Genomic DNA, 13,109 nt, shown 5'->3' with positions numbered 1-13,109 from the left:
CATTGGATCTTCACTGGTTGTGTAGAAGAGCTTAAGGTGCATAAGAGCATTGCAGAAAAAAGATGTAACTTTTTAATTGAAAAATCCACAAGAGAGGACAGTGATCAGGTATTGCCTTAAACTGGATATCTTTGGAGTTTTTTCCCCTTGTTAATAAAATCAAGGCTTAGTGACTATAGTCCTTAAAAAATTACAGATGGGCTAATGAAAGAACAATGTGGCATTGAGACCTGTTGATAATAAATTGAATTTGGAGGAGTTTAATCAAGAGACTGTGTCTGAAATTAATTCCTTGATACTATCTCATTTTAATTGGTACTGAGGAGCAGAAAGGCACTATATGTATCTAAAACAGCTTGTAGGAAAAGATATGAGGGGTGATCCTAGCATACAGGATTAATGATTTTTTTTTTCCTACTTCAAAGTAAATCAGCTCAGATAATAAAGACACCCATTTTTAAAGCCTTTAATGTTGGTAAAGGATAGTAAAAGCACAGTGTAACAGAATCATCTGGACAAAACAACAAAAAATGCTGGCTGGTAATAATTTAGTAGATATCAGAAAACCAGAAAGAGATGTGAGCTGGGAGGAAGGATTAAGGTTAGATGAGTATTTCTGGGGTCTGAGTGCTGAATGCTTAGCTTTAATTTCAATTTAATCAGCCTTCTGTTATCTTCAGGTATCTTGAGCTTATTTCAAGCATAGACTAACTGAGCTATGGGAGTGGAGGACAGGAGACACTTGGACCTGCAAGGGGTACAGCCATGTAGCATTAATCTAGGTAATTTGACAGCTTGTTTTGCTGTTATCTTAGAAATCTTCACAGGTGGTTGATATCATTGACCTTTTTTCAATTACATCTTCCTGTGTGTTTTGTGGTTTAACTGATATGGTTTGTTACTGCTTCTTTCTCCACAGTGTTGTCCCATTTTACTTCCATTCAGTGATGACATGTTGATGATAATTTTTGTGTATTTTCTTTTAAAAAAAGGAAAATTACATGCAGGGGCTGGGATTACTTGGTGCCTTCTGTCACTCTGTCCTAAAATAAGAGAATGATTTCCAATGACTGTTTTTAGGATGCTGGGGATTCATAGTAGCACAGCTTCTGGTTTTTATGTACAAACAAACACCAGTTTGTGTGAAACTGTAGGCCCTTATGGGTCACATTATTATGTTATTTGGTGGGATTACGTTGCAGAAACCTGCTTTTTGGGTTTTGTTTTTTCTTTTTTTAATTTTTTAAAAAATATTATACTACTGCCTAGATAAGAATTTATCAATGGACCTACTTACTGAGTTTTCGTGTTTTAATTTTCTAAACCACCAGCTGTTTTGCTGCTGTTGCATTTTGACATATGAATTAAAAGGGAAGGTGGATTTCTGGCATTATATTTGGCCAGAAAGAAATGATGAAAAATTGGTATAACTGTTTCAGACTGTTGATTTTCTGTCCTTCAGAAATTCAGGAGGCCTTTCCACTTGTCTGCAGATTTGTCATAATTTCTTCAAATGGACAGAACTATGCAGATGTACTTTTTGATTTTAAGGGATTAACCTTATGTGTAATATCTATGATTAACAGAACATTAATCATGTGTGTTAATGGCTGCCAGGTAGTAGGAGTGTATGTAAGTGGGTTGTAGTCCCAAGGCTTTGCATGTATTATAATATTTGAAATATACTAAGTCTTAGGTTGCAAATGTATTTGCTTTTATCCTTTGGAGCCTCAGTGTTCTTCTGCAGACAGCTGGAGACTGCAGACATTTGTGTGCACTTCTAATATATTTTCGTTTTTGATTGCAATATTTCATTGCATTTACATTGTGTGCTTTTAAAGACTGTGTTTGTACAGGAAATGTGTTTGCTTTGTAAATAACTGCCTGCCTTGATGCTGAGTGTTTCAGACAGCTTCGTAGTTAAGTTGTACCTTGATCTTCTAATAATGAGCTTTGATACATGAAAGCTGTCTCTCGCTGCAAAAACAAGTCGTGTACAGCATGTACTGGATTTGTATTTCAGGATGAGGCAGTGATGAGAGAGATCCTTTAGATCTCTTTCCTTTATTTATTTATTTAATTTTTTTTTCTCCCATAGCTTTCTTCCAGTTGGATTGCTTCCATTAACTGCATTAGGGCAGACCATTAAACCTGCCTGTGTTCAGTCACTTCCAAGATGTTGCGCTGCAGCTCTGTGAGTTCTTGTGACTTTGCATGTGATTCCTGATCTTCTATCCTTGAGTGTCCCCAGAATAGTTTAGTGGGGTATAACTGATCATGTGTCAAGAACCTGTTGACACTTAAGACCAGTCCTGTCCTGGCACTAAGGAAAGGGATCAGTTCAGACACAAACTATGCCAGCCTTTGAACAAAGCTGGATTTTTCACTGGTTGAGTGCAAGTCTTGGCTTTTTTGTGTCTTTGGAGCTTAGTGAGCTGCTGATTCAGATGTGTCCCAAGTGCTCTAGTGTGTGTTGAATCATTAAATATTGAATGTGAATATCGTGAGATGGAATCTGAGTCACATCAGGGAATTTTAATAACCCCTTATTTTCCTCATTGTGTTCTTCAAGGATTTGCAGGCTTTCCTCTGGGAAGATTGAGTGTGTCATCAATGCTGACTGTTCTCTAACAGATATCATGGGCAAGATGAGAATCTGTCCCTTCTCTTCCCTGTGAACTTCATGTGTTCTGAACAATCAGTGCTTGTTCACCCCTTTTTGCACTGCTGAAACTTCACCAAAATAAAAAACTGTTAAAATTAAACTGTTAAACCCAACCCATCTCTGTATTTAGGTTGCATTGCTTTGTTACAGTTATTGTAGTCTGTTTCTGTTATTTACCTTTCTAGGAAATTAAGAAAAAATCTGGTTCCTTTTTAATTTGGTTTTATTTTAAAAACACTGTTGTGTCCTAAGAACTCTCTTCAGTAAAAAAAAGAGTCTTTGGAGTTAAACAGGTTGTTTTTTGTTGCTTAGGATGAATACACGTAGTTTAATGCAACAGGCAGTGTAATTTTTAAAGGGTTTTTTTTCCCCCATTTGTTTTTAAACAAAGGGGGTTTAAAAGGTTTTTTTTTTTTTCCCCATTTATTTTTAAATACCCAGCTATAATTTAACCTATTAACTTAACAGTCATCTACTATCCAGACTCAGCTTTCTACTTGAACTCAACTTTTGATGTAATCTGTCTTCAATCCTGGGCAGTTTCCTGGTGTTTACATTTGCAGTCTTATGGGGTTATGACCCATATCTGTTATGGTATCTATATATCTATTTCCTGAGTTCCCCCAAACAAATCCAGCAGCGTACAATTCCTATACTGCCCAGGATTATATGGTATGGTAAATTTGGCAGGTGTGCAGAATGTTAAATTCCTTAATTCAGTTCCATGCTGTCCAAGTTCTCAGTTTCACTTGTGGAAAGGCAGCCCCTGGGGTGTTTTTTGCTAGAAGGCATGGCTATAGATATGCTGGTAATCTTCTGTATAATCACTTCCTAATCTCTTTAAAGATGAGTATTGAGTTAGCTTGAACAACTTTAAATAGTAGGCTTTGATTTTGCCTGGAGCCCTTGTCTGGAATTGCTGGGGTTAGTCCTGCTGTAGAGTGGGAGAAGCAGCAGCCTCTGGCAGGCACTGGAAGGTGATAGCAGGACTGGTGACACTGGGGGCACACGCCTTCTCAGCAGCAAAGAGGACATTCCCCTAGGAATGCTCTCTTAAAAGCAGATTCTACGTTTTCTTTCCTTCTCCTAGCCATTCTGCATGCTCCAGTGTTCATTTTGCCTGAGTGCTTGGAGGTGGGAGACCCTGCTTCCTCTACAAGCAATTATAACTTCTGCACTGGGTTGGAGCAACACTGCATTTCAGCTTCCATGCCATCTTTTCTTGCTGGGAGGTGGAGCTCCTGATGAACCTTCTGTGTCACTGTGGTCAGTAGTACCTGAGAACATAAAGCAGAGTTCCTGATGTGTATTTCTCCAAGTGTTGTTAAGGATTGCCTGGGTTATTACATTGATGTCATTTTTATAAGAAAGTATTCAACATTTTTGCCCATATTGTTTCAGATGAAGACTTTTAAAAGTCAAAGGAAGGCATTTCCAAAGATGTATTGAAACCTACAGTAATACTGTTTACTCCAACTTGCAACAATCTGCATATAATTTATTTTTGCTTTCAGTTAATAGAAACCTCCTTTGACTTTTCTTTGGAGAAGAAAGCAGGGCACAAGTGTATTTTTCTTGATCTGATAACTATTGTTTTTGTGTTTGTATCTGTTTTAGAATTTGGAGGTGTTTCTTTGGGAGGCCTATTTTAGCGCTGGTGGAGAAAACAGCAAAAGCTTTTGCATGTAGTTAATCCTATGTCCAGTTAATCACTTAAGCTATGCCAGATAGTTTTTCTGTTGGTATGTGTTATCTTTTACATAGATAAAGCTTCTCTTAGTTTTGTCATGTGAATTTTGTCTTCTGCTCTATAGAAATTAGAAATATTTGTGGCATAATAGAAACATTTCAAGTGCCTTTTGTCTCAGCGAGTAGTTGTATTTGATCATCAGACTACTTTAAAGATTGAATAAATATCAAAATTGCTGAAAACTGGCATATTTTTCCTCCTGTCACAAAACCTCACTTGCAGTCTGTGGCAAGAACAATACAGAAGACTTAAATATGGGAAGTGTAAGGATATCTGTCAGAATGTGGTGTACTTGTGAATGAAATCCACTTAGCACCAGTCAGTACAGCACAGATAATGTGCCTTTTCTGAGAAAGATACTTGTGCTTTATCCTACGTTTTTTGTCACTGAGAACACCTTAAATACTTTGTATTAATGCTGCTGAATTTTATGAAATCTTTCAGGCATAAACCATGGTAAATATCAAACAGAAATCAAAGCCATTGGTTTAAAGCTCAAATGCTTGTAACCTTACCAGTTATAGAGGTCAGTGGAGGCTTATATTTGGGAGTGTGTACTTTCAGTATCCAAAACATGTTTCAAAGTTAATTACAGCCATTGGTACTAACCAAACACATCTTATCCATGCTCTTACATACAGTAACCTATTTTTGCAGATTCTGTAGAAGCAAACCTAAACAGAAGTATTTTCCAAAATGATTATTTATTACCCTAAATGTATTACATTGCTGAACTACTTTTTTTTTTGGTTGTTTGGTTTTTTGGTTTGTTTGTTTTTGTTTTGTTTTTCTTAATTTGTTTTTGTTGTTGTCATTTGTGGGTTTTTTGAGATCAGATTTTGTATTAATATACTCACCATGAGATATTATAGTTGCTGATTTATAATTTAGGGCATAGTGTCCTGTCTTCTGTAGTTTCTGTCTTGGTGTTATAATATCTGAAAGTTTTGTGTTTCTTAATACCTAAAGTTCATTACTTGAGCCTATTTTAGGATTTGAGTACAGGCTTGATTAGCACCAAGTTGTTTGCTGCTGGCTGGTTAGTAGCAAAACTCTGACATATTAAATGGCAAAGAAATCTCTTTCTAGACAATAAAAAATATTTTGTGTTTTCTTCGTATTGTTTATTCTTTCACACTTTGTGATGTATCATTAGGAACAAAGAATAATTTGAGTTATCTGCTTTGAACTTAAACCCTAATGAAATAGTTGATCATAGTCTCTTGAAAGGTAGTCTTTTAAACATTAACAGAACCAAGAGTTATATTTTTTTTGTATTTTTGCAGTTCTGCAGAAGAGTGAATAAATAAAACACAGAGCCTTGTTCAAAGGATTGGAGGTCACACCCATGGATTTGGTTTCTGGCAGTACTGCTGGTTCACTCTTTTCTTTTGATAAATTGTTTGAGTCTTTGTCACAATGGCTATAAAATAGGGCCAGTGCTGGCTTCATAGCTAACAAGTGATTTTTAAGGTTGTAATTAATCGTCACGAATTTTAACTTACCTTGATGGAAGTTAATTCAGTGCTTATTATGTGTAGTCCTGTTTGCTTTATGGTATATGGAGAATTCTGGTTGCTGGAAAAATTGTGTTTCGATGGGGATCAGAAGAGTTTGATGTAGTTAATCCAGCAAAATAAGCTATATACAAATAGGGTTACTTCAGAAATGCCTAAATTGAACCCTGAAAAACCAAAAGAAGTTTTGAAATGCACTCAGAGTGCAGGATAACATGTGCTCTGCATTGGGAACAGATGCTGGCTCCATTTCAGCTTTAAACTAGGGCATTCCAAATGTCACAGCGAGCCAGCGCTGAGGGACTTGGCCTTGCAAAGAGCTAGCTTGATATAAATGAGTGTTCATTTGATAAATGGGATCTATTACTGAATAAGGGTTGTCTTTTAACATCTTATACGGTGCTGGTGCTGCTTTGGATCAAAGTTCAGTTAAATTTTTGTGGAGTACAAGTGTGCTTTAAAGCTAAACCTTCGTCATGAAGTGTGATCTGTTCTTCTTCATGGGGAAACTTTGGAGCCCAGTTTTAAATATATGAAGGTTTTGCATGCTCAAAGCATCTAACTTGTCTGCTGTCATCAGTTCTGAAGCAGCTTTGCCTAAGTTACTTACAAAAGAAAGGTATGTGTCTCTCTGCCAAAACAGGTACGTAGGAAGCACCTGATCAGCAATTCTTAAACTGAGGATTGTGACCTAAATGGTGTCATAAGGACAGTGAGTGGGGAGTACAAGGGATGCTGTTTTATTTTGGTGTTGCTCCCTGAAGTGAGATTAGAGCACTGCAGACACCCAGACTGGGTAATTCTCCAGGTGGGAGTTGCAAGGCAGAGCTTGGTTTGACCTTGTGCACAGTGGATGTTTTGAAGAAATAAAGTTACAAAGAAACAGTTGCAGCTTCTCTTTCACCTGCTTTCTTATATTTAAATTTGTATCATGAATGACTCAAGGTGGGGCTTCTTTCATACAAAGAATGGTCCCTAAATCTCCAGCTTAATATAAACTAAAAACATTATTGATCACTGCACTGTGAGTTTCACTGTACCTTGAGGCTTCATTAGTGCATAATGTTTGGTGAGAATAGGTGGATGGCTAAAAACTGGGAATATTAGTGATCATTGTACTGAGAATATCGCTGAACCTTGAGGCTTCACTTGGAGCATAAGTAGTGAAAATGGGTGGGTGGCGCATTAGTTTGACAGCTTTCCAAATTTCGGCTATGTAAACACCGGGAGGTCATCACAGCCATCTGAAATTTAACAGGGTGCTTTTTTTTGTTTTGCTTTACTGTGTTCTTGTTAGAAAATTCACCTTAGCAGTTTTGAGCAAACCCCATGTGTCCAGAGAGATAATCTTGGTGATGACAGCTTGATCACTTGATCCATGTCCTAGGCCTTATTTGAATATAGGAAACAATATATTGAAGCACCTTCACAGAATTAAATTATTGCCTTTCTAGGGGTACTACATAGTTAAGGGGAAAAATAAATAGTTTCTGGCTTGAGAGCCTGTTTTCAGTATTGGGGTGGGAAAAATCTAAACATGGCAGAGGTCCTGATGCTGATATTGTAAGAGGAAAGTACTTTTGGGGTTTTGTTAGAAGGCTGGGTTTCATCCATCCTTGTAGCTGAAAGGGGAGCCAGGAGGGCTACCTTTTTAGGAAGGTGGATGGAAGTGGCAGCCTTTGGATTAGGTGAATGGGAATTAAGGATTGTGAAGATTCTTGTCACTTGGGAGAGCAGAGCCCTTGACATGGAGAATCTGACTTTTAGGAAGTCCAACAATAAGAGCTGAGATGCTGAAGAGTAAGTACAAAACAAACCAAGAGGTATTGCTTCTTAATTTTTTTCAATGTCATAAAAGTGGATCAGTGACAAAAATATTCAAGTGACAAATTCTAATACTTACTGCAGTATTTTTTATCAAACCAAGTGAACATGTGGGAGTCATTGCTAAAGTACAAGGAACACAGATTCACTGACTTTGCTCAGCTTTTAACAACAAAAGCAGAGGCACTATTTTCTTCAGATCAGTTTATTTGTGTAGTTCAGGTTTTTATTTAAGAGTAAAAGCACCACTTAGGATATGGTGGTTCTAGTTTTGAATGGTCAGATAAACTGCAAACAATCAATTCAGTTGTCTTACTGCATTTAGTACTTAGTCAAATGGGGGGGGGGGGGTTGGAGGCAAAACATTTTAACTGCTTTCTCCCTTGCTCCCTTTTTCCTTTAGGGATATAGAAACTATTTAGGTTGTAATTTTGTTTGCATTTAATTCCTTTCTCAAATATACAGATAAAAAATGATCAAAGGATAAATAACTAAACATATATATAACAAAACATATATACCATCCTAACAATTTAAAAAAATGTTTTAAATGGCCAGGTGCTGAGTATATGAGACACCTTATACCTGCATCTCAGGTTTACTGAGATTTGTATAGATACTGTGTTGTTATTAAGACAAAAAATCCTAATCTAACAGCAACAAATTGTTCATATCTTATTTTGTCAACAGATTTCTGTAAGGAAATAAAAATTTAAACTGAAAATGTGATTAGAACATAGTTATTGTTTTTTACTTGTTGGTTTAAGTGGCTTGGATTAAAACCAGAGCATACAGGAAGGAGAAAAATCTGTTGCCCTGTTAGTCTTTAAAAATTAGTTTGAATCATCCTTGGTGTTTTTGTGTACAGAGGATTCTCAGCAAGCACCTGCCTGTTGCTCTGCAGACATCACCTCGTTCCACATGTATTTTATGCACTTGGTGCAATGCCCAACAATCATCCACTGCTATCAGATTTTTTTCTATTCATCAATGAAAGTGTGATGGGTCTGGCAAACACTGTATTTTTGTGTTGATCTGTGGAGTATACAATTCTTAATGAAGTTATCCTATTGGAGGCAGTGCATTAGTGCTCTGTATTTTACAATACAGGAGCACCCCAGAAGCGAATTTTAAAGTTTCTGTTATGCAAAGTGATACCCAAGCATGCAGCAGGTGATATTTCCCACCTCAGCATTGACATTTACTTACAAGCAATTGAAGAAATCAGATTAACCTGAAAGTAGGAATCTTCGTTGAAAACACAGAAATCATTTTATTTGAAAAAATAAGAGGATTTCACAGAAAGGTACAATAAACCAACCATTAAGAATCTACAGTCAAAGTGTGTTCCTGGAGGGTGAAAAAATGGGTAAGGAGAAGTGGTAAAGAAAGCCTAGTGAACTAGGTAGATGTGCATTCCTTGATGTGTATATCAAAGAATGCATACATTCTTGCTAGTAGAGCATGGTGCATAAGATGTCATTATTTTAACCTTTCTCTAATTGTGCTTATTCCTGGTTAACAGAAATTGTAGCACCTGAGATGTCACAACTTCAGTGTTTATAAAATGGGTCATGAGGGAAGTCTGGCTTTTATCTTTTTAAAGCTGGCTCAGGCATGATTTAAGTGCAAGCACTTTATAACCATTTCACCCACTAAGTACCTCCTCTTGAAACAGAAAAAATATTTTCCCAAAGTATGATCTTCATCTAATGTGGTACTTAAGCAGTGTTATGAGAAATTTTGAATTTTGGAGGTGGCTTCTACTTCCAGCAAAACTGAGGTATCTAGCCCAGACCTTTTGGTGGAAGGAAGGCTGTATGAACATCGGGTGGTTGCTGCTGGAAGGATGTCCTGGCCTTGGAGGAGGGAGTGGGCAAGGATGCTCAATGCCTGCTTCCAGACAGGTGGTTGTGAGGGACCAGGTGTGGATATTAGGTGTTCTTTTGCAGGACTAGAGAGTATATGGGAGAAATAAAAAGCATTCAGAAGAAGCAAGTGGAGAGAGGAGAAACTACTTTTCCAAATATGTGCAACACTGCCAGAGGCACCACAGCTCTGACATGGTTCTGCCTTGAGCTGAACCAAAGCAAGATCACGAATGTAGGATTTTTCAGATGTGGATTCTCTTGCTGTTCTTTTCCTGATTCTAAGTTTTTATGGTTCATTGTGAGTGAATTTCACAGTTACATATTTGGAAACAGTGCAGCCTGGCATAAGCCTACAGTCTGATGCTTTTACCTGAAATTTTGTTCTGAGAGATGTGCTAACACAGAATTAAAAAAGGGATAATGGTCCTTGAGTTTAGAAGCTTTTGGAATTGAAGTTAAAAATATTAGGTTTACCAGTATTTGTCTTTTCTGAGAGTGCTTTCTGGGGAATATTAGGTTCAGTATAACCTGAGAGTTGGAGGCACGTGTTGAAACATCTAGTTCAGGAAAAGACCACATTTTTGTCAATATACTTTGGTTTTCCTTCTTCATGTGTTTAGTACAGTAGTGTTTTTGGGTGCAGTGGTAAAATCAGTTTGTACATAGAGTATAAGGACATGAAAGTTCTTGGGGCTTTGTCTTCATATGCATTTATAGATTTTACCTTTCTCCTTCATCTCTTCTTTTCACATACTTTGTATGAAATGGAATGTTACTGGTCTTAAATGTAAATTTTCCAAATGCAAGGGTTGTACTGCTTGAGCTATGTTATCATAGCTCCCTCTCAGCTGAGTGAAGCAAATAACCACAGGATTAATTTCTGTTTTCTTGCTATTACTTTTAGAGGGAGTGTCGGCCTGTGAACCTGTGAAATGTTCATTTTGCCATTTCTGCACTTCTATTAAAGTGCAGCAAATGTCATGCTTGTGTTAGGATTTGTAAAATGAGAACCATATGAATTGTTTCAAGATTTAAATTTATATTCTGGTTCTTTAGCATTTAGGTTTTTACCTGTGAATGGTCATTAGCAGGCTCTTAACTACTTCAATTTTTAAAAGTTATGTAATTGGTATTTTTCTTCACAGGGAGAAGAGAATTTATCCAAAGATTAAAACTTGAAGCAACCTTGAATGTGCATGATGGATGTGTAAGTCACTTGTTGCTTTTTTTTTTTTTTTTTTTTTTGGTTAAAAATTGTTAAATTGTGATTTTGTTGCCATGGTAATAGTCCCTCAACTTAAAAGGGCAAATATCTTATATTTGTACATTAAAGCTGAGCAGGACCACTCTGCTTGTTGAGATCTACATCTGAATTCTCTTGCTATTTGTTTCTTCTTGAATATCTGACACTTTTACCATTGAAGCAAAACAATGTCCCATTCCTGTTGTGTCTATTGCTGATTGAATTACTCTCTCCTGCCATTTAAACATATTCCTACCTTTTCAGTTAGGACTCATCTTAAACCTGGAAATGAAGTATTTTTTTGTTTTATTTTGTTATACTGTGTTGAATTAAAAATTTACTAGTGTTTTGAGTGATTTATTTTCCCATTTCAAAAAGCAAATTATCAGGTGCTACATGCTGACTTATAGGCAATGAAAACAAAAATAAGCCTTCCTGAAAGGCTTATTTAAATATTAATATTAATTTTTGAAAGGGGTACAGATATTTTAAAATGTACCCTTTTAAATAATGCTTTTACCTAAACTAGGGTCAGGACAAAGAGGCTGCCATGTTACCTCTGAGGATTAGAGCAGAAATTTATGGTTGTTAAAGTATTTGTTGTACAAGATATCTGAAAAATGAAAGTATTCTATAAAAATGAAAATGTAAGTGAAGCTTTTGTACTTTATTATGTTTGTACAGTTTTAGAAATACACATTAATTACTTTAGCTTGAGTTGCTTGGACTTTTAATTGAGGAGTAATATAATTTTAAACTGACACAGTAGTAGTTTTAAGGAACAAGTGTTGTTAACATCCAGCCTTCTCAAGATCAGAAGTATGATTTTTATGTGCGTGTGTTTTTGTGAGCCTGGACAGTCTGGGGAAGGCCAGGATTAGAACTGCTGTGTATAAATGTGAACTACTTTTCCTATACTGACTACATTATAAGTTTAATATTCTAGTACAGATGGTGTTGGTGTAATGATACAAACATATACATTTCCCTTTTTTTTCCCAATAAATGTTACAAGAATGACGATGTAAGGTCTCTTCCAACACAAACAATTCTCTGATACTGTGTGTAATTATTAATTTTCATATTCAAGGTTGTAACAGGGATACTCTGCTTCCAAATTTCTTCTCTAAGTAATTTTTCATCTCCTCAAATACTTAAGATTAAAAATTTCAAGTTTCTTTTCCTGAAGTTGATTAGGGCTTTTTATTTAACTTTTCTTTATTTCCTTGTAAAAAAAGTAATTTTTTCGTATTAAAATAGAATATAGGAAAATAATATTTCTTCACTACTTGTTAAATGTTAAGTGACTGATCTCTATTCAATTATCTGCCTCTGTGTCATGTAATAAAAGTTGCAGATTTGGTGTTGGCTATTGATGTTGCTTTAATCTACTTGATGGATATTTATTAATTTTGATGTGATTGTGTTAGCTTTGAAAGTATGCTTTTACATATGGCCTAATTGTTTCAGTGGGTGGAAAACACTTAAATTGTAAACTTACAGCATTATTGCAGGTGTTTAAAATACTATAGTATTTAAATACAGTATTAAAATACTACAGTTTGAAAAAACATCTATAGAAGTTAAATTTGCTCAGAACTCTCAGCTTTAAGGAATGGGCTATTGGAAGTTCTTACCTCATTTACTCTGTGGTTTTTTGCAAGGAATAATCTTTTAGGACTAACAACCACTCAGTATAATTTCTTACTATTTGTTTTTAAAAAATCTGTGACATAGAAATCAATGAAATTACAGTGCTTGTACTGATTAAACTCCTTATCTCTTTATTACCATCAATGGTAATTAGGCCTTTTTTTTTTTTTTTTTCCTTCTTACCACAACTGTTGACTCAGCATGCATTTCAAATGTAGGGAATGAATGCCATATTGTCCTATTAAAAGGTGTTTCTAGGTTTGGTTTTTGGGTGGCTAGGTTTTTTTTAATGCAGGTTGGATGGCAGGGATTTGGGGATTTTCTTTGCTTGCTGTTTGGTTGATTCGTGTTTTTAAGAAGTTTTTCATTGTTCTGCTGTATAAGCTGTTGAATGAATTTATATTTTCTATATAAAGCATGCTGTGTAATTGGACACTGTGGACAACTTACTTAAGGCAAGAAATTTTTTTACTAATTGAGGATAAAAGTAACGTCCAAGTTCCTGCCTGTTACACAGAAGAGAGATCCTGCAGGAGATACAACTGTGTGTGTAATCATACCCGGGCAGGATATCGGTGAAGAAGGG

General features: G+C 36.0%; 1 protein-coding gene across 8 annotated transcripts in view; it reads left to right on the top strand.

Annotated features, from left to right (window-relative positions):
• DCAF6 (DDB1 and CUL4 associated factor 6) overlaps positions 1-13,109 on the top strand; it is a 73,984-nt gene that overhangs the window by 5,041 nt on the left and 55,834 nt on the right. For all 8 annotated transcript variants that reach the window (XM_050978358.1, XM_050978355.1, XM_050978339.1 and 5 more), the window contains exon 2: positions 10,773-10,834. In XM_050978358.1, coding sequence (XP_050834315.1) covers positions 10,773-10,834 — 62 coding nt within the window. The remainder of the gene's footprint in view (positions 1-10,772; positions 10,835-13,109) is intronic.

This window comes from Serinus canaria, chromosome 1 (genome assembly GCF_022539315.1).
Source record: "Serinus canaria isolate serCan28SL12 chromosome 1, serCan2020, whole genome shotgun sequence".
NCBI lineage: Eukaryota > Metazoa > Chordata > Aves > Passeriformes > Fringillidae > Serinus > Serinus canaria.
The sequence above is the reverse complement of the archived record's forward strand: the minus strand, read 5'-3'. Positions and strand labels throughout refer to the sequence as shown.